Genomic DNA, 25,739 nt, shown 5'->3' with positions numbered 1-25,739 from the left:
TATGAGTAATATTATGGAAATGTCCATTGCTTTATTGCTCTGTCTGCCTCTGACCTGGCCTTCATAACCTTATGTTGTCAGTAACATGAAAGTTTCAGGCATCCTTTCTGATCGTGTGCCATGTGGATATGAATATGTTGCTCCTACTTTTCCAATTTTTGATGCTTTCTTTCTTATCAAAAGTGAGCGAACTGGAAGGATATTTGCCAGGATGTTTAAAATGGTGTTATTTTTGGGTGGGGAGATTTGAGATGAACTTTATTTTCTCTCTCTTTTGCTATGTTGAAATTTGGAACAAGGAATGTATATGATTTTTATGATCTGAAGCACAAAAGCTCATCCATGTAATCATTTGGAGACTTTGAGTTTTATACTCTGATTAGTGACAAATTTTCTTCCAAGCAGTGGGCTCTATGGGTGGTTATTTAGCAGTCCTGTGGTCTTCGTCAGTGTGATTGTTTCTTTCCTTGTCTGTCTCACCTGCCTCCTCTCTGTGTTCACAGATTCTTACCTGACCCTTGATGAACCAATGAATAACATCACCACATCCCTGGGCCAGACAGCAGAACTGCACTGCAAAGTCTCTGGGAATCCACCTCCCACCATCCGCTGGTTCAAAAATGATGCTCCTGTGGTCCAGGAGCCCCGGAGGCTCTCCTTTCGATCCACCATCTATGGCTCTCGGCTGCGGATTAGAAACCTCGACACCACAGACACGGGCTACTTCCAGTGCGTGGCAACAAACGGCAAGGAGGTGGTTTCTTCCACTGGAGTCTTGTTTGTCAAGTTTGGTAAGCAGACCCCTACTGGGGATGGACTTTGGCCCTCAGCCCAATGTGATAGGATGGCTAGAGTCCACAGGGACAGGAAGGAAGGAATGCACACTTAGTGAGAATGTACTCTGTGCCCACAACCCTGAACCTGGTACAGTTGTACCCATTTTACACATAAGTAAACCAAGGCCCAGCAGTTAGTTACCATGTTACCCAATTACCATGTTACCCAGCTAATAAACAGCAGAGCAGGAAGGAGGTCCAGATCTTTCTGACCTCACAGCCCCTACTTGAAACCATCGTGCCATTGAGCTCTTTTCAACAAGGATACTCCTTGTCCAAGAAGTTGGAAATGTTTGCAGCGTACATAGTCCTTTTCCTGCCATCAAGAACTAGAAGGAAGCCCCACTCATTGTTGCAATCAATGCCTTCATGCAACCACTCAGCCCATTGGAAACTTCCTGCATAGTTTGAGGATGCTTACTCGATTCACTCACTTTTGAGCACTTGTCTCAGCATTTTCAGGCCCTGAATTGTGAGATGTAGACACGTTCTCACTGGTATGTTTTTTTGTTTGGTTTGGTTTGGTTTGGTTGTTGTTTTTTTTTTTTTCATAGAGATGGTTGGGGGAATATAGCAAAACAATAAATTTCAGAAAAATAAATACTACCACTGGGTGGTTTAGAACTTTAATTTGTAATGATTGACTGTATCCATACTCACCCTCCAATAACCCAGACTGACTGTTTCTTTTGTTTTTCTTTCATTTCTTCAGGCCCCCCTCCCACTGCAAGTCCAGGATACTCGTAAGTACTTTTATCTCCTTTCTTGTCCTTTCCAAGTATTTCTCCATGGTTTTCTAGGGCAAAGGCAATGTTGTCCTCTTCTTGAGCCAAAACACTGTGTTTCCAGATGTCATTCCATTTTGCCCTGCCCTCATTCCATTTTGCTTGTTCTCTGCTCTAAAGATTCACAGGAGACCACCATTGGCAGAATTCTCAAGTGTAGTAATGTTGATTTTGAATGATCAAAGCAAAAATCTTCCATTTACTATTTTAGAAGGAATCTAACATTTAGTGGCAACAATGGATTGATTTGGTAAAAATCAAACAAAAAAATGATATTGTGCTGGCATAGGAACCTTTACTCTCGCGGTCTTTGTTTCTGCAAGCATTTTTGATGCATTCATTGTTGATCGGGGCAGCAATTAGGTAATCACTTTATTTTTTATTCCCTTTAAAAAAACTCAAAAGCAGAAGTTCTGGCCGGGCACAGTGGCTCACACCTGTAATCCCAGCACTTTGGGAGGCCAAGGCGGGCAGATCACGAGGTCAGGAGACTAAGACCATCCTGGCTAACATGGTGAAACCCTGTCTCTACTAAAAATACAAAAAATTAGCCGGGCGTGGTGGCAGGCACCTGTAGTCCCAGCTACTCGAGAGGCTGAAGCAGGAGAATGAAGTGAACCCGGGAGGAGGAGCTTGCAGTGAGCCGAGATCGCGCCACTGCACTCCAGCCTGGGCGACAGAGCGAGACTGTCTCAAAATAAATAGATAAGATAAGATAAAAAATACAGAAGTTCTAACTTATACTGGGAAGGAAAGTCCCAAGCTTGGATTGAGAGTTGCATGAAAGTTTGATTCATTTTGAGTCCCTTGTTAATGGAGTCTAAAGGTCCAATTTCTTTCACCGATGCTATTGTTGATGCATTTGTCCTTGTTCTAGTTAAAGGATTCTCATCTTTCACTTTAAGAGTATCTACTTAGGGCACTTTTCTTTATCTATATTTTTATTTTGGGGGAAGGACTCACTTATTAAAACTCTTACTCTACAAAAAAATATCCTCAATACCCTGTAGACTTTTGAAGACTTTTGAAATACAATTTTTGTGGCTCTGCCACAAGAGCATCCAAATGTCTGATCTAGACTACACCCGTGGAAATATAACAGCCACTTAATTTGCTCCAATCCCCTCTGTGCCACTTAATTACAGTGTGGAGTATTTTAATACATTCATGTGTGCCTGGAGGGCCAGTGGCCCACAATCCCATTAATGAAATAGGTAATGGGTAAAAATAAACATTGGCCTTCAGCCACACGGTTCTGCTATTTCATCAGCTAGTTAAAGGCAACTGTAAAAGAGTCTTTAAAATCACTCAAGTGCTAATTGCATTCTACTTGCCCAGGTAGAAAATGCTGATTGATCTTAAAACAGGTCAGAAATTTGGCCACTCTGCCTTGCATTTCTTGATGCTAATCTGTTTGTTTGGTTTTTTTTAATGGTCTCACCATTGGTTATATGTGGAATCCTTTTGAAGTCTTAGTTAAACAAAGATTAAAACTTTTGTTACTTGTAAAAATGTCTCCCACCCTGGTACCTTATTTGTTCCTGTTAATCTGTGTTTCAAATGTGGCTGATAATCTATATCCCAGGCTGATTAATGTAGTTCACTAATCTGCCTTTACTATTAAGTACTGTGTTGTTGACTTTCAGCCTGTTGTATTTACATTAGAGTTCTTTTTATTATCAAAATTATGATTATACCCTTCTATGTTCTTCTTGAAGTTTTCATTCTTCACTGCTGTCTTTCTGATGAACCCAGTCTAGGTCTCTCGTGGTTTTTAATTTTATACAAAGATTTTATACCGCTGTTGTGAACCGATATCTAGGGAGAGGGTATTGAAGTTCCTTAAAGATGCTCAACCACAGCTAAAAGTATCCTTTGATGTCAGGCATCCATGTTTTATATTGGCTGTCAGATTATCTATTACATTAGTCAGTAATAGTGTGAAATGTACAGTTACCATGTTTGCTTGCAGGGAGTTACAATAAAATGCAATTCAAATTAGAAATTCCATGGGACCTTTTGCAGTTACATTTCCATTCTGTTTTTGGCATTCCTAGTTGGCATTTTGGTACCTTTTTTTTTTTTTCTTTCCCAGTGATGCATCCTGCTCTTTATCTCTTCTCTTAATTGCCACCACTTCCCCTGTCTCTAGGAGTTCTTCACTTCCTGAGACTAACTCCCAAAAAGAATGCTGGTTCCCATCCCTAGCCTCGGAGTAGCCCTCAATAGGCAGCCAACCCTCTCTCCAAGGGGACAGGCAGAAGATAACAAAATGATAGCCATAGGGAATATCACAACATTGAGGTCCCTCTGAAGGTTGTTTGTCAAATTGTACACTACTATTTCCAAAAGAGGAGTGAAATACCATTGTAAATTGCTCTGTTTATTTGAAAGTGGCACAGAGTTACTGCAAAAGAAATAAAAGGAGCATCTATGACCCAATTCTAACATTCAGAACGTAAGGACTGTGAAATGCATTAGGCATATGAAACCTGGTGAGAGCTGAGGTCCTCTGAGGCAACAGAACTACACAACTCCTGCCTGGGAAGGGCTTGTAGGGACCCTTGGGACTATGGCCCAGGAAGGTGCTTGTCACTTGCTCTGAGGGACTGCATCAGGCTTCCACATGAAGCTTTCAGAATGATATTTTAGTTTATAGTAGGAAGAAGTTTAATATTTTAGTTTGGTTTCCATTCATAGATTTAGGCTTCATTTCTTCTGTCATTGCTGGGTCCTGGCCTACCCCTAACAATTATAGGACCTGGGGCCTGAGTACAAGTGGAAGTTCACACACCATATACCTAAATATTTAAAAGTTACAAATCAAGCTAGCAAAATTGTTGAATAAAATATGTCCTATCCTCCCACAGTGTCAAATATACCTTTTTAACGATACAATTTTAAAATACATAGAAAGTTATGGGGTGTTTTAAATGATTAAGAGCCAGGAACTACCAAAAATGGCTATTTTAATCATTATTATACGTGTCTGGATGTCTTGTTCATGGGCCAAAGATAGTATATATAATTCATAGATTGTTATATATTAGTTCCATAAAAATTTGTTTGCCTTCCTTTCAGGTAAATGACTACCTAAGTAGTTTTATGCAAGATTTTTACAGTGTATATTCTATTGATAACTGCTAAATTAGACAAATTTATTTTTCTTTTTCTTTTCCTTTTTGTTTTTGACAAGGTCTGGCTGTATCACCCAGGCTGAAGCGCAGTGGCGTATGATCTTGGGCCACCACAACCTCTGCCTACTGGGCTCAAGCCATCCTCTCACCTCAGCCTTCTGAGTAGCTGTGACCACAGGCACGCACTTCCGTGCCTGGCACATTTTTGTATGTTTTACAAAGATGGGGTTTCTCCATGTTGGCCGGGCTGGTCTCGAACTCCTGGCCTCAAGCAACCTACCTCCCTTGGCCTCCCAAAGTGCTGGGATTACAGGCGTGAAGTACTGCACCCGGCTTGAACAAATTTCGTAAGTTGTTGTCGTTCTTCCTTTTTTTTTTTTTTGACAGGATCTCTTTCTGTCATCCAGGCTGGAGTGCAGTGGCATGACCTTGGCTCACTGCAACCCCTGCCTCTGCATTCAAGCAGTCCTCCCACCTCAGCCTCCCGAGTAGCTGGGACTACAGGTGCTAGCCACCATGCCCAGCTGTAACTCCTACGTTGTAAAACTAATTTTAATTTGGAGAAACTTCACTCCCCAGAGCCAGTGGCAACTGTAGTTATCAATAAAACTCCTAAAGTGATACTTAAATTTGGAAATGAACTAAGAATCATACATGTCATGTTCAAACACGGAAATGGGATCATATATGACAATCATTATTGTAGAATATATTACATAATATTATAATTTAATCATATAAATCAATATCATACTTCATACATTATCCTAGGTTTATACAAATTTAAGAATAATCTGAATTGTTTAATGTGTTAATTTTCTTGGGCTGCTGGAAAGTATCACAAGCTGCATGGCAAAAACAATAGAAATTTAGTATCTCATAGTTCTGGAGGCTAGAAGTATGAGATCAATGTGTTCATGGGGTTGGTTCCTTCTTATGGCTATGAGGAAAGATTTCTCTTTTCTAGAAGTGTGTCAGAATTTTTCCGTATTCATTGGCTTATAGATGCATCTCCCCAGCCTCTGCCTTGGTGTTCACATGGTAGTCTTCCTACATGTGCAGCCCTCAATTTCCCCTTTTTATCAGGACACCAGTCATATTGTATTGGGATCCACCGTGATGGCCTCATTTTAACTTGATGACCTCTGGAAAGACCTATTTCCAAATAAGGTCACATTCGGAGGTGCTTGGAAATTAGGACTTCAAGATACATATTTGGGGAGGACATGGTTCAACCCATAACACTTGATATTGCAAAGTTTTTCTCAGCCCTGCAAAATTCTTGCAAATATTATTCTAATCTGTGAGAGCTTTCAGAAGCACTGGTTGGAATATAATGAAAGTAGATGTTTGGTAATATTGGGAATGATAGTTTGTTGTGCAAGAATCTTTTGCATTAAACTGAGAGGAAGAATTTGACACATTGGTTAACTGATCTTTTCTCCTGCTGAAGTGGCTCTGCCACCGTAGTTTCTCCTAGGCTCTAAGAAGTGTCCATCTCCTCCATTGGCAGTGTCACAATACACAAAACTTTGACTGTATGCAATTGTGGTCACCTTCTATTCCAAGGACAGAGGGCAATACATGTAGAGAAATGTTCCCTGGGCCAGAACAGTGCTGGTCACAGCAGTGGATGTCTAAGGTTTTGGTTACATTGTGCGAGCACTCATTGCCAGATCCCAAGAGGCGAAGGGTTCCATGCGTACTCTTTACTCTCATTACATATATTCCCGTGTATTTTTTGTATGTAGGCCCAGGGCAGGGACCTTTCTTTTTTTAATAACAGTTTTATTAAGATACAGTTAACCATAAAATTCACTGTTTTGAAGTCTGCAACTCAGTCTTTTTACTATATTCACAAAATTTTGCAACTCTCACTACTATCTTATTTTAGAACATTTCCATCATCTCAAAAAGAAACTTCTCCCAGCTATAGTAGCTTCTAATTTACTTCCTATCCCTATGAATTTGCCTATTCTAGACATTTCATATAAGTAGAATCCGACAATATATGTCCTTTTGTGTCTGCCTTCTTTCACTTAGCATAAGGATGTTGAGGTTCATATAAATTATAGCATGCATTGGTGCTTCATCCTTTTTATAGCTGAATAACAGTCCATTGCAGGGCTATACCACATTTTGTTTATCCATTCTTCTGTTGATGGACATTTGGGTTTCTTCTACTTTTTGCTTATTCTGAATAATGCTGCCATGACCGTTCATGTGCACTGGGGAGTATGTGTTTTGAATTCTCTTGGGTATATACCTAGAAATAGAATTCCCGGGGTATATGGTAATTCTACATTTAACTTTTTGAGGAACTGCAAAACTGTTTTCCAAAGGGGTTGCAGTATTTTGTCTTTGCAGAAGGATAGTATATGGGTTCTAATTTCTCCACGTGCTCTCCAACACTTATTTTCCTTATTTAAAAATTATTTGTTTGTTTATTTATTTATTTATTTAAAATTTATTATAGCCAGCTGGGTGCAGTGGCTCATGCCTGTAATCCTAGCACTTTGGGAGGCCGAGGTAGGTGGATCACCTGAGGTCTGGAGTTCGAGATCAGCCTGGCCAATGTGGTGAAACCCCCATCTCTACTAAAAATACAAAAAATTAGCCAGGTGTGGTGGCAGGCATCTGTAATCCCAGCTACTCAGGAGGCTGAGGCAGGAGAATCACTTGAACTCAGGAGGCAGAAGTTGCAATGAGCCGAGATCACGCCATTGCACTCCAGCCTGGGCAACAGAGCAAGACTCTATCTAAAAAAAAAAAAAAATTATTATAGCCATCCTTGTGAGTGTGAAATGGTATCTCATTGTGGTTTTGATTTGCATTTTCCTAATGACTCATGATGTTGAACATCTTTTCATGTGCATATTGGCCATTTGTATGTTTTCTTTTTCTTTTCTTTTTTTTTTTTTTTTTTGAGATGGAGTCTTGCTCTGTCGCCCAGGCTGGAGTGCAGTGGCCGGATCTCAGCTCACTGCAAGCTCCGCCTCCCGGGTTTACGCCATTCTCCTGCCTCAGCCTCCCGAGTAGCTGGGACTATAGGTGCCCGCCACCTCGCCTGGCTAGTTTTCTGTATTTTTTAGTAGAGATGGGGTTTCACGGTGTTAGTCAGGATGGTCTCGATCTCCTGACCTCGTGATCCGCCCGTCTCGGCCTCCCAAAGTGCTAGGATTACAGGCTTGAGCCACCGCACCCGACCCATTTGTCTGTTTTCTTTGGGGAAATGTTTGTTCAAACTTTTTACCCACTTTTTAAATTGAATTAATTGTCTTTTTATTCTTGAGATGTAAGAGTCACTTATTTTGGGTATATACCCTTATTAGATATATGATTTGCAAATACTTTCATTGTGTAGATTTTCTTTTCATTTTCTTGATAGTGTTCTTTGAAACACAGAAGTTTTTCATTTTGATGACATCCAATTTATTACCCATGCTTTGGTTGGTTGTGATTTTGAAAATCATCGCCTAATGCAAGCTTACAAAGATTTCCCCCTCTATTTTTTTCCTAAAAGTTTTTATTTACAGTTTTAGCTCTTACATTTTGGTTTTTGGCCCATTTTGAATTAATTTTTGTATACAGTGTGAGGTGGGAGTCCAGGGTCATTCTTTTGCATGTGGATACCCTGTTGTCCCAATATCATTTGATGAAAAGACCACTGTTTACCCATTGAATTGTCTTGACACTCTGTTAAAACTAATTAATCATGTGTCTATATGTCTATCCCTATTCAGTTCTACAAAGTCTTGATTACTATAGGTTTGTAGTAAGTTTTGAAATCAGGAAATATGAGTACTCTGTATTAGTATTCCACTGGAGAAACAAAACCCGTAAAATTTGTGTATGTATACATATAAAAAGAGATGTGTTACAAAGAATTTGCTAAAATCTTTAGGGCAGGGAGCCAGGAGGCACAGGCTAGGAAGTCTGGAGAAGTTACTCATGCCATAGTCCACAGGTAGAATTTCTTCTTCCTCAGAGAAACCTCTTAAGGCCTTTCATCTGATTGGATCAGGCCCGCCTCAACTATTGAGGATGACCTCCTACAACCAGTCAGTTGATTGTAGATGTTAATAAAATTTATAAAGTACTTTCACAGCAACACCTAGACTAGTATTTGAATAACTTGGGACTGTGCCTTGACAGTTGAGACGTAAAACTGGTCATTATGTCTTTCTATATTGTTCTTCATGACTTTTTTTTGTTGTTATTCTGAGTGCTTTGCATTTCCATATGAATTTTAGGGTCAGTTTATTAATTTATGCCAAAAAGTCAGCTGGAATATTGATAAGGATGGCATTAAATCTGTAGATTAATTTGGGGAGTACTGCTGTCTCAACCGTATTAAGTCATCTAATCCATGAGCATGGATGTCTTTCCATTTATTTAACTTCTCTAAATGATGTTTTGTAGATTTTTGTGTGCAAGTCTTGCTCTCTTTTCTTAAATTTATTCTTAAGTATTTAATTCTCTTTCATGCTATTGGAAATGGAACTTTTTTCTTAATATCATTTCAGATTATTCATTGCTACTACATAGAGGATACAATTATTTTTGTATATTAATCTTATATACTATACCCTTGCTAACTTGTTTCTTAGTTCTTGCACTTTTTTGTGAATTCTTGAGGATTTTCTATCTACAAGCTTGTGTCATCTGCAAAAAGAGATTGTTTTACTTTTTTCTTTTCAATTTGGATGCCATTTACTTATTTTTCTTGCTCTATTGCCCCTGGCTAGAACCATCAGTACAATGTTGAATATAAGTGGTGAGAGTGGACGTCCTGGTTTTTTTCCTTGTCGTAAGTGAAAAAATTGCAGTCTTTCACCATTGAATATGATGTTAGCTCAGTTTTTCTATAGATACCATTTATCAGATTGAAAAATTCCCTATTATTCCTATTTTCTTCTGTGTTTATTTTACTACGAAAAGCTATTGGATTTTGTCAAATCCTCTTTGTGTGTCCATTTAGATGATCATGGTGGTTTTTTTTTTTTTTTTTTTTTTTTTGTCCTTCATTATATTAATGTGATATATCACATTAATTGATTTTTGCACATTAAACCAAGCTTGTGTTAGAATAATTTCTACTTAGCCATGGTATATACTTTCTTTTTATCTTTTGCTGGATTCAGCTTTCTGGTATTTTGTTGAGGATTTTTGAGTCCATGTTTATAAAAGATACTGGTCTGTGCTTTGCATTTCTTGTGATGGCTTTGTCTAGTTCTGATGTAGGATAACATTGGCCTCAGAATATACTGGAAGTGTTCCTTTGTCTTCCAGTTTTTAAGAAGAGTTTGTAAAGGATTTTTGTTTATTATTTAAATGTTTGGTATAATCACCAGAAAAGTAATCTGGGCCTGAATTTTTCATTGTGGGAAGTTTTAAAATTACTAATTCAACTTTCTTACTTGTTATAGGTCTATTTAAATTTTTCCATTTCTTGAGTCAGTTTTGGTAGTTTATGTCTTTCTAGAAATTTTTCCATTTCATTGAGATTATCTAAGTTATTTTATTCTTTTATCATTTTTTAAATTTCTGTAACATCAGTAATAATAGTCCCTTTTTTATTCCTAATTTTAATAATTGGTGTCTTCGTTTTTTTCCCTTGGTCAGACTAGCTAGTCTAACTAAAGATTTGGCAACTTTGTTGGCAAAGAACTAACTTTTGCTGAAAACTGGATATTGAAATGGTGTATTGTGACAACTGTGGAAATCAGATTGCCTCTCTTCTGATGTTGCTGTGTGCTGTTTTTGCCATTTGTTTAGTGAATTTCCTGAATTAATTCTGTACAGTCTGTATTTTCTGTCATGTACTCCCTTTAAAGAGAGGAGTCTCTGCCAGGCGCAGTGGCTCACACCTATAATCCCAGCACTTTGGGAAGTCGAGGAGGGCAGATCCTGAGGTCAGGAGCTCGAGACCAGCCTGACCAACATGGTGAAACCCCATCTCTACTAAAAATACAAAAATTAGCCAGCCATGGTGGCATGGGCCTGTAATCCCAGCTACTCAGGAGGCTGAGGCAGGAGAATATCTTGAACCTGAGAGCGGGAGGTTGCAGTGAACTGAGATCATGCCACTGCACTCCAGCCTGGGTGACAGAGTGAGACTCCATCTTAAAAAAAAAACAAACAAACAAAAAAAAAAAAAACATGTCTCCATTCAGCCTAGTAACTAGTTAATAATTGGACAGAAATTTCCTTAAACCAGTAAGTCTCCTACCTTTTGCCAAGAGGCTTAAGGAAATCTCTGTCCAATTGTTAACTGATCACTAGGTTAACTGAGGAGCTCCAGATTCATCCTGCCTCCTCTAGTGACAGCTGGGGTGCTAGTTTTCACGGTTACCTCAGAACTTGAGAAAGGAAAATGAGAATAGGGCAAATTAAAATGCCATAAAATTCCATTCTTAACAAGCGTTAGTTTTTTTTCCTATCCATCCATTCTCTCACCTATCTTATGACATATGAGAAATCCTAACATGGGACTTGGTGTATAATTAGCTTTGAATGAATTTAAGTTTTCTTTTGTCTTCTGCAGTCTCCTGCAGAATCAGTCTATAAAAAGGGCATGGTTAAAAAAATATCTATCTCATAGGGTTGTTGAGAAGATTAAATGACATAATAAAATGATGCATATACAGTAGCTAGCACTGTACCTAACACATATTAGGAGCTTGATAATATTACTAACATTATCATCATCAATGCTATCTCAGCAAAGAGGCTATTCCTTCTTTCCAGCCAGAGTTCTTCTATTGGATAATATTTCCAGCTGTGAACCCCAACCAGAGACCTTGAAGCCTTTATTTCCTTTTCTCTGATTGGCCTTTGGCTAAAGTCCCTTTCTGCAGAGAACAAAGTGACCAGCTTTCGATGAACTATTTTCCTCTTTTATCCATTTCCAAGTGTTAGCCATAGTGAAGAAGCATGGCTGGGTGCTAGCCCAACTCAAGAAGTGATAATGTAGTATGCAACCCAAGATAAACTCAAGGATAACTTTCAACACAGCTACTCAAGCAGTTCAGGGGTGAGACGTCTTATAGAGAGGAGACCAGGAAGTCACTTGGCAGCTGGGCCAGGACACAGAGCGCCATTCCTTCAGTCAAGCAGTGAACCTCCATCTCTTCATCAAACCATCCTAGACTCAGCACTCTGCAGAGAAGGAGCAGATGGAGGGAATGTGTGGACAGATTAGATAAGAAGGATTTGCCAGTCCAGTGGGGGAGTAAGTAAAAGTACAGAAGGTTGAGAAGCCAAGCTCTTATGTCCCAATCCACCCCCATCACTCAACAATCCCCACTGTATGAATAAAGCCTGGAAACTTTCCTATTAAAATATTACTTGTGAATATTGGCAAGTGGTATCTTTGTGTGCAGGGCACATTTAAAGGGAGAAGGGTGAAGATACCTCCTTGCCTTCTAGGCGTACAACTTTTTGAGAGCTTGTTCACCAGGCTGTGAGTTTCTCAGTCTATCTGTTTCTCAGTCTGTTAGTAACGAATGTATCTCCCACTTACACAGCAGCTAGCACATAGTAGATGCTTAACAAATGTGTGTTAAATTGAACGTTGGAAGTCTGTGTCCTGAAAGCTTTTCTTCACATACGACAAGGTTTTTTATTTGTTCAACACATCTTTACCAAGCTTTTTTCTGTGTTCCAGATCTTTGATTAGCTGTTTTTAAGTCACAGAAATGGGTGTCAGCAACAAAACCAGTCAAAAGTCTTCATTCTACGTCATTTACACTTTCCCTTCCTACATTTATAAGTTTTAATATCAGCTTCTACAATCGGTTGCAGAAAAAGTAGTGCTCAAGGAATGGAGAAAATGTCTATTCCAACCTTGGCTGTAGGCGAACCAAAAACCCCAGAGAAATCAAAGTGTACTTTAAAGCAGTGCTTCTGAAGTTGTAATGTACATATAGATCACCTGGGGTGGTTGTTAAAATGCAAATTCTGAAAGAGCACGTCTGGGAGGGGCCTGGGACTGCATTTCTTACACTCTCCCAGGGGGTGCTGGTGCTGCTGGTTCACACACTTAGAGAAGCAGTTTAGAGAAGAGGTGCCTGGCCAGATGCTAGTTCTTTCTATGTAACTCACTAGTTCACTAGCCAGTGACCCTGGGCAAATTTGCTTACTTTCTCTGGGCCCCAAGTTTGTTTCTTTGCAAAGTGAAGCACTTGGGCTCAATGTCTTTTATGATTTTTTTTCTATCTGCATTTGATGACTAACTGAAACTCAATATTTCCTCTATTATAGTAAGATCTTTCCATTGCTCTGAATTTCATGCAATTTGCTCCTAGATTCTCTTTCTGTACCCTGAGGTGTTAATGACCCTCTTTTATCTGTCAGGAACTTCTATCCTGTCCATTCTAAACAAGATCTTATGTAGGTAGTTTCAAACAGTGTGAACGATTTTTCCAGGGAACTCTCACCTGGAAACTCTCCCTCAAATTCTGAAGTGACTGTGGTATTGTGCCCTCCTGGGTGCAGAGGGAATTACTGCTCCTTTTGCTGGTCAGTAGCAGGCTCTGCTTGCCTTCTGTTAAATAGAACAGAATTTTCTTGCCGTATTTCTTCACTAGGCCCCTTCCATGTTGGGTGACTGCCTATGTTTTAAATTGAACGAAAGGATTATAGCAGGAGGCAGTGTGGTGGTGGATTCAGCCTCTTAATGTCTTCATGTGGGTGTTTGTTGTTGTTATTGTTGTTGTTTTAGATGGAGTCTTGTTCTGTCGCCCAGGCTGGAGTGCAGTGGCGCCATCTTGGCTCACTGCAAGCTCCACCTCCCGAATTCATGCCATTCTCCTGCCTCAGCCTCCTGAGTAGCTGGGACTACAGGCGCCCGCCACCACACCCGGCTAATTTTTTGTATTTTTAGTAGAGACAGGGTTTCACCGTGTTAGCCAGGATGGTCGTGAACTCCTGCCCTCATAATCTGCCCCCCTCAGCCTCTCAAAGTGCTGGGATTACAGGTGAGAGCCACTGCTCCTGGCCCATGTGGGTGTTTTTAAAACACTGACCTTTTTGCCTGACTGGTAGGCCCAGAAGGCTGATAAGAAAACAAGATTTCTAGCTTTGCATGTGTGACTTGTGAATGCAGGTTCATTATTGATTCATCACATCTTATACACTCATAGAGCTTTTTGAAGGAAACAACTGAATCTCACAACAAACACAGCTAATGAAATGTTATGAATAATCTTGATGATGTTAAAGGGTGGCTAAGCATAATGATAAGTTCTTTGCATAAATGTTGTATGTAATTAGCCTTCGACTTTGTAGGGTAGGAAAGACACTCCCCTACCCTCTTAGGTTCTGTGGCTGGAGCCTTTGAAATGAATTTTGAAAAGACAGATTAACAAAAGAAAAAACATACAAATTTTATTTGATGTTAATATTTTTACATGACACAGGGGGTTTCTTAGAAAAAAGTGGAACCCCAAAGATATGGTTAGACCCAGGGGCTCGTATACCATTGTAATCAAGAATGATAAATTGTGAAGACATGATAAGGCAAAGGAAAAAGAGGTTTGGGATAGGGTGGTAAATTGTGGGAAAGTGACTAGAAAATGCATGGAAGAAACTAATGGAAAAGAAGTGTTATGTTAGCAAGGTTTGTTTGTACAGATTCCTCTCATCGTCAGCTCATTATCTTCTGTAGCATGAATGTTTTCTTCTTCGTGGTTTAGGGAGGAGATCTTTCTCACAGGAAATGTATGCCTTGACTTTTGATAGAAAGGGGGAAGACAGCCCTTCCTGAATCTTTTGTTTCTCAGTTGCCTTCAGCCCAAAATAGTGAATATGCCAGTGAAGCATAATGTGGGATGGCATATTCTAATCCTCTCCAACTTCTTCAGTGGAATGTGCAAGGTTCTTCTTTCTTTGTTAAGCCTCTGGCTTTTGTCAGTGTCAGTGTTGACAATTTTATCTAATTGCTCTCCTCTTTTTTAAAAATTATTTTAAAAAATTTTTATGGATAGTTTGTCATCTGTTGCTGTCCTCTGTATGTCTCTTTCTCTGTCTGTCTCTCTCCCATACACACACAAACACACTCATTCACACAGTCACACATGCTCCAAAAGCAACAACCGCTGGGGTCTCATTATCTAGGGCAGTGCTTCTCAACTCCATCTCGACCTTAGACTCACCCAGGGAGCTTTATAAATTACCTATACCTGGGCTACATCCTAGATAAGATAAATCAGAATCTCTCAGAGTGGTGCCCAGTCATGATATTTTATCAGATCACCCCAAGTGATGTCATGTCCATGCAACCAGATAGGACCCTCTCCAATCCCCCTTCTCACCTGAAAGGAACTTGCATTAGCCCAGCTCTACCTCTCCCTCTCTCTGCCCCAATGCCATATTGTAGACACCAAAGGTGTTGCAGCAGCAGAAACTGTGTGTGGATGGCAACATGCCTACAGCATCATCAGGATCCAATCAGGAAAGCAGAACAAATTCTGGACTGTTTAACACAGGGAATTTAACGTAGGGAACTTGTTACACAGGTGATGAAGTTTGCCAAAAAAAAAAAAACAAACAAGGAATTGTGATGCAGCATCAGCAGCAGACAGAAGCCCCAGCTACACTTAGGTTGGAGGAAAAAATAGAAGGGGTAATATTACCAGAGCCTAGGTTTCAGGTCATCTTTGGAGGCTGGAATGGTGGCATGTCTGTTCTGTGGGCACTGGAGTCATCAGAAGATGCTTCCACTGCTGGGGTTATCACCCAAGGCAAAAAGAAATGGGAGAAACAACTTGGCTGCTCTCTTCCTTCCCACTTTCAAATGCCAGCCAGTTTCTCCCATTAGGGGAATGCTGCAAGAAACTCTATGACACAGGGAGCCTGAGAATCATAGCCTGCAGAGGTCATCTGCCTTGCAGATGCTGACCCAAGCAGGAAATGGGCAAGGAACGGATCTGAAGACAAACAGGCCCAGCAATAGCACTCATACCCCAGATTGATTTCCATGCAACTAGATAGCTGAGCCTGGAGACAGCCTTGAAGAAACAGGCTGGGGAGAAGATAAAGCATTCAAAGCTTCAATTCCTGCCCAACCTTCAGGTAGAACATTCAGTGGACAGTTTGGATTGTGGAACTGAGGCCTGGAGCAAAGGTCAGGGCTGAGGGGGCAGACATGGTACATTTGGCTAAGTTGGTGAACAAAGCTTTGAAGGGAGTAAAACTCCCCAAGAGAAACTAAAAAGGAACAAGAATAAGCAGACCTCTTATATTTATAGTACTGTCTGATTTTCAGAATATTTTTTCTTTTCTCCTTTGATCTTACAGCCATCTGATAGCTTTGACTAGATACCTTGGTATTTTCATTTTCTATCTAGCAAAATAAAAAAGTTGATAAATCATCATACCCTTGCCCTTTATCATAACAAGTAATTTTTAATTGTGTAGAGGGCTGCTCTGATCTAGACCTCAATATTAATGAACTTTTGAAGGCTAAAAACAGAGACAGTAAACTTCTAGATATTTGCTTCTTGGGCCTCCAAAGACAGAATTTGCTAACTGTGGCAAACACTTACTAAGTGCTACTCTGTGCCAGGCATTTTTATAAAACTTTGCACAAGAACTAATAGACCATTGGTTCCCCATTTACTTACTCAAAGAGATTCAGCAAAGGATGAAGCTTTGATCTGAGCCCATGCAGGTGGACTCCAGAGCTCAGACTTTGGCCAGTCTGCTATACTGCCTGTCCTTATTGTGGGGAGATGATCAGTTGATGAACTCTTACCTGAATTGCACATTTAGTCACCTTAAGTGTTTGATTGCTGAAAGGACTCACAACACTCAAATAGTTTATCCTCATGGGGCAGTTTTATTACAGACAAGGGAAACAGCACAGCAACAGCAGAAGACAGATAGGTAATGCAGGGGTCCCAGAGATATCAGACACAGGCTTCTTTATCCTCCTAAAACTGGGTTGCATAGGGCACTGTATCTCCAGGTCTTGAAGGTTTACTGGCAAACGTGCAGAACCTTGGTTCCAAGAAGTCCAGTAGTGGAGGTCACTTATAGTGAGCTGATCACATGGGCACATTCCAGCTGTGTGACATACACCCCAAGACTCCACTGAAACCAGGTGCAAATCGTACATCCAATTATTATTACTAAATAATGCTAACTGACTGATACATCCTGCCCCAAACAACTTGAAGACTCATAGTTTCAGAGCATCACTTACCTTTAGTAAATACGTTTCATAGTGATTGCCGATCGTTAGTGGTTCTGAAGATTAGTCTGGGGTCAATTCAGTCCAGCTGGGATCACCCTGTGCTTTTCAGCCCTCTTGGCCTTGCTTAGTATGTAATTCAGGAACCCAATTCTAGAACTTGAACAATGGTAAAGTCATCCAGGTATAAATACTTGCCACTGGGATGGGACGTATTCCATAGATAATAGAAAAGTTATCATGGTTCAGTCATTACAAATGCCTATTACTTCAGTGGATGGCCTGATATTTTTGTGGCCAGCTTCTGATGTCCTTGTCTTCTACTCATTATTCTAAGACTGGCTGAACAGCTGTCCTATGTGCTTACATGAAACCCCGACTTTCTCTCAAGGCCATTAAAATATAACATGATGAGGGCTGTGATATTTATCTGTGTCTCTAGCGCATTGCTGTCCACTAGAAACATCTTACAGGCCACATATGTAATTTTAAACTGACTTTTTTTTTTTTTTTTTGAGATGGAGTCTCGCTCTGTCACCCAGGCAGGAGTGCAGTGGCGAGATCTCGGCTCACTGCAAGCTCCGCCTCCCAGGTTCACGCCGTTCTTCTCCCTCAGCCTCCCAAGTAGCTGGGATTACAGGTGCCCACCACCACACCCAGCTAATTTTTTATTTTTAGCAGAGATGGGGTTTCACCATATTGACCAGGATGGTCTCGATCTCCTGACCTTGTGATCCGCCCACCTTGGCCTGCCAAAAAGTGCTGGGATTACAGGCGTGAGCCACAGCGCCCAGCCTAAACTCACTTTTAAGCTACATTTTTAAAGGCTAGTCAAATGAAGCAGTGAGAGTGGAGAAGGAACAACGAAATTTGCGATTGCTTGTGATCAATCAGTTGTAAACATGACGGCACTTGGACTAGTCTTAAGATAAATTTTAAAAAGTTGAAAGAAACACATAAAATTAATTTTAATATATATTTTATTTAACCCAACATATCCAAAATATTATCATTTCAACATGAAATCAATATAAAATTATTACCCAGCTTTATTCAGATATAATTGACAAGTAACAATTATATATAATTAAGGTATACAATGTAATCTTTTGATATACATATACATTGTATTATAATTATTATAATGGGATAGCTCATATTCTTTTTTTCTAAGTCTTCAAAATCCAATGAGTACCTGTAGTTTATATTTACAGGACATCTTAATTCAGATGCTAAATTTTCGTCGGAAATACTTGAGGCCAGGCACAGTGGCTCACGCCTATTATCTCAGCACTTTGGGAGCCCGCAGTGGGTGACTCACAGGAGCCCAGGAGTTGGAGACCAGCCTGGGCAATGTGGTGAAACCTTGTCTCTAATAAAAATACAAAAATTAGCCTGGCATGGTGGCACATGCCTGTAGTCGCATCTGCTTGGGAGGCTGATGTGGGAGGATCATGAGCCCAGGAGGCAGAGGTTCCAGTGAGCCAAAATTGCACTACTATACTTACTTCAGCCTGGGAAACAGAGGGAGACCCTGTTTCACACATACACACACAAAAAAGAAGGCCGATCGCGATGGCTCACACCTGTAATCCCAGCATTTTGGGAGGTAAGGCGGGTGGATCATGAGGTCAGGAGATCAAGACCATCCTGGCTAACATGGTGAAACCCCGTCTCTACTAAAAATACAAAAAATTAGCTGGGCACCTGTAGTCCCAGCTACTTGGGAGGCTGAGGCAGGAGAATGGCATGAACCCGGGAGGCAGAGCTTGCAGTGAGCTGAGATCACACCACTGCACTCCAGCCTGGATGACAGAGGGAGACTCCATCTCAAAAAAAAAAAAAAAAAAAAAAAAAGTCATACTTGATCTGTGCTTATATTTTATAAAATGAATAATTAAAAATAGAGGTTTACATTCCCAAGTTATTTCAAATATACTCAATTTTCTAGTAACTGCATCAAATACCGAAACACTATTTTTCTTTCATTTTTGCATCCATGTTGATAAAGCTGGTTCATCATTTTTAGAATAATTGAATTGACTTTGAAGCACAGTGTATCATTTTTCAAACTATTTCTATCCAAGTTAAATAAATTCACTAAATCTTGTATCAACTCAGTATTATTTACATCAAATTCAAAGGGATATTGCATAAATTAAAAAGCAACACTAAATTTATCAATGTCAACAAAACATTTAAATTCTTCTTGTAGTTTATGCAGGCAATTTACAAAATGATGTCAATTACAATTAAAATCTTCAGCATATTGATTTGTGTTAAATGTCTAAAAACATCATGATTGTTGATTTGTATTGTGAAAAGCCTCAGTTCCAACACACATTCTTTATACCTGTCTAGCTAGGTTACAATAAGCTTTTCCTTTTGCTGGAGCTGCATGTTAAGTTTGTTCACACACAACATAGTATCAGTACAAAAATGTAAATCATATTGCCATCTTTTTTACTTTGATTATTATTTGGCAACCATCCTTCCATTTCAAGAAAGTCTTGAGGTGGAGTTAGCGGTGCAGTAAATCTTTGTAAAACTCTTCTACAGTCAATCAGCAAGCACTGGCAAAGAATATAAGATCATTAAATCCATTGCCTTTGTTTTTTTTCAACATCTTTGCAAACTGTCAATGATTCTGTTTGCACATATATATGAAATGATTTTAACAACTGTATCCACAATACCTTAATTTATAAAGTCTGTCTCAGAAAACTGAGCACATATATTTTCAGTTTGTTTCACAAAGTACAACAAAGCAATAAAGGAACCATCAGTATTGTTTTACAATTCCACTAAGTCTAGTTTTTTGACCTAATGGCTAGAGTACCATCCATTGTGATAGAAACTATTTTTTTCATACCTAAATGAAATTCTTTGATAGATAAAGATTATAAAGTACTCCACAAGTTCTGTTTTACAGGCTGCAAACTGACATTTCTTTATGAATTTGGAAGTCCTTTAAAGTAAACATACCCAAAATATATATTTTCAAGTTTCTCTTGTATCTCATCCTCATCAAAAACTGAAGAAAAGTTTCGCAATTTTTCAAAAGTTTAGTCAGTTGATTTTGTTTTTATATTCTATAAACTAAATAATAGCTAAAATAATTATTTCTTTTACCATCTCTGTATCTGAAAGTGGTTTTATAGCTGTCCAAAGTCTCAAGCACAGATTCTGTTAAAATTGTGTAGACATTTTTTTGTAGGAGATTTATTTAATTCAGTTTCAGGTGGCCAATTTCATCAATTTTTTTTAACTGGGGAGGGGACTTTTAAAAGAAACCAAAATCACTGTGTATTTGCTGAAAAGGATCTCTTTGTTATTGTCCACTTTATTATGTTTAAAATTCTTTTTGCACAACAAACTGTTATGTGATCCATTATGAAATTTGTGGCATATCTTCTTCCCATCTCTTTTTTCCATTACTTTTCTGTTTCAGAGAGACTTTCCTTGCCTAAAACACTACAGAACTCATAACTTCTCCACAATAGTACATGTTTGAATCAGTTTTCTGTTTAGGGCTAAAAATAGAAATTCAGAAAATAGGAGCAGCAGTCTGATAGGATTTCAAAGCAGCATTCAGGAGGTTACATTTCCTCTTGGGTTAAATTGTGTGTGTGTGTGTGTGTGTGCACGTGTTCATGTGTGTTATTGTTTGGGTGATCATCGTGATTAAAGAGAAAGGGTAAATTGCAAAAAGAAACACCACGAAGTTGCAAAGTAAAATGTTATTCTTTTAGATTAGGGTTAATTTTGAAACAGCCCACCACTCTAGCAGGCAGATCCTGCAGAGGTTCATGACAATGGGAGAAGGCAGCCAGTGCTGCAGAGGAGCCAGGGAGGCCACAGTTCCTGGCCCAGTCTCCAAGTAGGTGTGGGTACCTGGCTTTCCTGGGAAATCTCCCTTTCTTTTTATTATTATTATTGTGGTAAACTATACATGACATAAAATATACAATTTTAGTCTTTTTTTTTTTTTTTGAGACGGAGTCTCACTCTGTTGCCCAGGCTGGAGTGCAGTGGTGCGGTCTCAGCTCACTGCAAGCTCCGCCTCCCAGGTTAACGCCATTCTCCTGCCTCAGCCTCCCGAGTAGCTGGGACTACAGGTGCCCGCCACCTTGCCCGGCTAGTTTTTTGTATTTTTAGTAGAGATGGGGTTTCACCATGTTAGCCAGGATGGTCTTGATCTCCTGATCTCGTGATCCTCCCGCCTTGACTTCCCAAAGTGCTGGGATTTCAGGCGTGAGCCACCGTGCCCGGCCCAATTTTAGCCGTTTTAAAGTGCATATTCAGTGGCACTTGGTACATTCACAGTGTTATATGATCCTTACCACTGTCTAGTTGTAGAACAATTTTATTACTCCAAAAAGAAAACCTGTACCCGTTAAGTGGTCACTCCCCATCTTTTCCCAGCCCCTAGCAACCACTAATCTATTTTCTGTCTCTATGGTTTTGTCTACTCTGGACATTTCATATAGGCAAATGATCCTGCCTATGTCCAGGGTCCAAATGACAATTCTTATAAATGGAATCATACACAGTATGTGGCCTTTTGTGTTTGGCTTCTTTCACTTAGCATAATGTGTTCAGGGTTCATCCGTGTTGTGACCTGTGTCTTCCTTGTGTTTTGATGACCTTGAGAGACTTCCTGTCATAGCAATGAGAGGCCTGGTATTGAAGCCATGCCTACCTGGATTTGAATCTTGTCCCGCCTTTAAGCTTCAGTTTTTTTATTTTGTTTTTTGAGAGAGGGTCTCATTCTGTCACCTAGGCTGGAGTACAGTGGTGCAATCATGACTCATTGCAGCCTGACCCTCCTGGGCTCAAGTAATTGTCCCAGGTAGCTGGGTCTACAGGTGTGTGCCACCACACCCAGTTAATTTTTTTTAAAATTTTTTTGTAGAGATGGGATCCCACTGTCTTGAATTCCTCACCTCAAGCCATCCTCACACCTCAGTCTCCCAAAGTGCTGGGATTACAGGTGTGAGCCACCACACCTGGCCTATGCTTCAGTTTTTTCATCTGCAAAATGGAAATGATATTCATCTCAGGAACCCTTGTGGGGGTTCATTTGCTCATTCAAAAAATAGTGATGGAGCAGCCAATGTGTGCCAGCCAAGGCTTCAGGGATATGGTGGTGAACAATACGAGGCAAGCTCTTTGTCCCCATAGAACTTTGTTCTATCTGGAGAAATGGACAATAGACATGGAGACTGATAAATAGGAAGAAGAAAGTCTAATGTGTCAGAGAGTAATGTCTGAGAGTAGGAAAGGGGCAACTTTGACAGCTTGGTGAGTAAAGGTTTTCTGCCAAGGGGCTGACATTTGAGCTGACCTCTGAGGAACAGAATGAGCCAGGCTTGCAGAGAGCGGGGGAAGAAAGACTATTCTAGTCAAAATAACAGCAAGAACAAAGTCCATGACATGGGAAATGGTTTTGTCATGATCATGGAACAGAAAGAAGGCCAGTGTGGCCGAAATTGGATGAGCGAGTAGTGGAAAGTATGACTTCAGGTTAGAAAGGCGAGCAGGAGCTATGCCTTACTGAGCTGTGCAAGCCATGGTAGACTTATTCTGTCTTCATGCCAAGAGCCATGGAAGCCTTGGGAGGGTTTCAGCTAAAGGGGTGATGTGTCCTCATTTACAATAGCAAGAGCAGTCTGGCATCTGTGCAGAGGGTGGACAAGAGTATGAGCAGGAACTGGAAGAGCAATAAGGAAGTTTTTGCACTAGTCTAGATGTGAAAATAGGTGGTTTGATGAGGTGGACCAGGTGGGGGTAGGTGAGTTGTAAAGTAAGAGGATTTGAGATGGCTTGAAGAGGAGGCAGGTGTGAAGGGTTAAATTAAATAAATAAACAGGATAAATGGAATCAAATCAGAAAATGCATCCAAAATGCCTAACTGCTTAGAACAGAGGTGGTGATCAACTCATGTCCCGTTCTGGTCCACCCTCCCACACACACACCCATAAAACTTGGTGGCTCTTAGAAGAAGTATTTATGGGTTTCATCCTCATCTGGATTTTCCCATCATCAGCAATGAGTGGCAACTGCAGGGAGAGGGATGTGGATGTGTCTCTGATTTTCACAGCATGAAGACAGAATAAGTCTACCATTTTCTATTCCTCTATAATCTTGGTCTCTTAGAATAGCCATAGCCTTCAGCAATGATGGAGAAGAGGGCTTCCGTGGGATGAAGCAATTAGCCGTGTTCTAGGAGAGGAGGGAAGAGCCAATAAGGAGGGTGTTCTCTCCTCTCTCTCAGTTGCCAGAGCTCAGCCTGAAAGGGATTCCCTTTCTCTGCTCTCGCGCCACTGTGGTGCTTCCTTATGTTACACGATGTTGTGATCCATGGTTTAGTTCTCCAGGCAGGACCACTCATCTTTGTAAACTACACCTGGCACGAAGAGGGCCTTGATTAATATCTAAACACAGAATGAGCAATGGAAAACACCAGTACTTCTTGTCTTAGAGATGAGAAACTTCTGAGGTTGCAGAATAACCTGTGAAGTGTTTTCTTTTATAAAGATAGGAATAACAATAGCATCTATTCGAAGAATTGTAAGGATCATGGGAGATAATTTGTGTCATCCACTTTGCGTGATGCCTGGCATATGACAAGTCCTTGATAGAAGTTTGCTATTACTAGGGCCCTGCTTCCTATGGCTTCTTTAAGAGTCGTGTGTAAATGGCCCTCGGAGCCTCTTTGAGGGCTCTGGATTAAGAGGGAAATATATATGGCCAATCTCCAGGAAAGAAGGACTCTGGTGCAGGGACCCAAATAAGCTCTATCGGTTCTCACTGTCAGTAGGGACTTGACGGTGGAATTAATAAAGTGCCTTAGGTTTACTGCCAGTTCCCTGATAGCCTGATTTCCCGTGTATTGTGTACCAGATGAGACATAAGGGATTGTGAAGGCAAATGAAAAGTAGGATATTGTTTACTGGGGCCAATATAAATATGTTTGTGGGGAGAGGAGAACAAAGACCTCAAGGCCTGTTGTTGACAAAAACCACGTTAGTGTTTAATACATGACGTCATCCTAGTAAAAATAATAGTTCCCACAGGCCTGCCAGGGAATGGGAGAGCCGCGGTTATCTGTACCCACACATGCCAGGAACCTCAGGGGTGCTGGCAACTGGTATATGACCCTGACTCAGCTTCCAACTAGCTCCATGGCATGTCCGAGGGAGGGCTTCATGGATGGTGTGGATGGTGTCCTCCTCTGAGTTCCAAACACACAGATCCCAGTGTCTGGATTCCACCTCTGCTAGACACCAGCTTGTAGCAGAGACCTCATCTGAGAGCCTGGTTTTTTCCCAAATGTAAATTCAGATAAGAATTCAACACCCCCTAGAGTAGTTGTGATGAAAAAGCAAGATAAATAAAATAGACAAGATTTAAAGGACATGCTAACTGCAAGAGAGCCTTTGGTATTCGTGGCAACCTCACCCACTTCCGTGTGCTCCTCTCTCACCTAGGCAGAAGCATTGAAATTCCAGGCTTCATCTCCAGTCTCACCACCCTGAACCTCTACTTTGCTTAGCTTCCCTCCTCTATATAAATTTGTTTTCTTTAATTAGGCCTCTTGTAAAGTGTATGAAGGTATCTGGGCTAAGAGAGTGGAAGGTCAGTGAGCCCCTGAGAAAATACTAGCCAATTGGGTGTCCTTATTCTTGCGCAGTCAGAATATCCAACTACTCCTCTTTGTGCCCCTTCCTGCTCCATGTGCTCCTTTATTTTACCCATTTTTCTCCGTGGTAAATGCACTAGTAAGGTTTTGAAGGCACAGGGGAGCCGCTACAAGCCCTGAGTAGAAATTCCTAGCCAGTAAGTGAAAGCATGACTTCAATTTTATGAAGACTGGTCCCTAAGAACTGGACATGATGAAGCTTACCAGTGTGCCAATCGTCACCTTCTGTTTTCTTCCCCTGAGAGTCTCCACTAGAAATTCCCCAGCTTTGGTTTGAGTGCTTGGGTCTGTAATCTTGGAGACACTCTGCATACACCCCACAATTAAGACATTGCAACTCCATGCAGTGTTTCTTCAGAGAAAGTTAGATGCAATTAGATCATTTGAAGATGGATTAGCCTGCCGTCTGCACAATATTAAGAAAAATCATGTTGGCAAATGACGGGGCCTCTTTGAAGAGCTCTGAAGGAAAGCCACTAATGAGCTCTACACTGGGTTTCCTCCCTGTTCCCGAAGGGTTAACACAATGTGTGGGAAAGGAAAAAAAAAATCCCCTGTGGCATTAAAATGCTGTGTCAGAGATTTGTAAGCTCCCCTTTGTAGCTCTGCCCTGGGGCCTGGCTCACTTCAGTGGAGCTGAGGTTAATAAGAGCCCTGTCGCTGCTTGGCAGTTCTTAACGGGGTTACAGTCTGGTGCCTGACCAGTGAAGGACAGTTATTATTAAAGTGCTGAGGAATTTAATTCAATAAGGTAAGGGACATCTCTTGTGCTTGCTTGCCCAATGTCCATTTATTCTTCTTTTGACAAGAACTGCTTGCTTTTCCTTTGCGGAAAAGCACCTCATGCCCATTCTGTCTGGGTGGAGCTGACCCTTACCTAACTGACACAGCATTTTAATACCATGTGACCCTTACCGAAATCAGAGTGGCCACATGACCAAGCCGGTCCAGTTGGTGTATTTGGGCATCAATCGTGCCCCAAAGTCACTGGACTTGTCAGTTACATAAGCCTATGAACACCTTTACCCCTCAACCCTCACTTTTCTTTTTCAGCTTCTGCCAGGTGGAGTAGCTACATTA

At 40.5% G+C, this 25,739-nt stretch overlaps 1 protein-coding gene across 1 annotated transcript in view; it reads left to right on the top strand.

The window, feature by feature from the left end:
- The window catches only part of ROR1 (receptor tyrosine kinase like orphan receptor 1), a 412,356-nt gene that overhangs the window by 281,656 nt on the left and 104,961 nt on the right, over positions 1 to 25,739 (top strand). The window contains exons 3-4 of the mRNA XM_015141249.3: positions 504 to 791; positions 1,549 to 1,579. Coding sequence (XP_014996735.1) covers positions 504 to 791; positions 1,549 to 1,579 — 319 coding nt within the window. The remainder of the gene's footprint in view (positions 1 to 503; positions 792 to 1,548; positions 1,580 to 25,739) is intronic.

This window comes from Macaca mulatta, chromosome 1, assembly GCF_049350105.2.
Source record: "Macaca mulatta isolate MMU2019108-1 chromosome 1, T2T-MMU8v2.0, whole genome shotgun sequence".
Taxonomy (NCBI): domain Eukaryota; kingdom Metazoa; phylum Chordata; class Mammalia; order Primates; family Cercopithecidae; genus Macaca; species Macaca mulatta.
The sequence above is the reverse complement of the archived record's forward strand: the minus strand, read 5'-3'. Positions and strand labels throughout refer to the sequence as shown.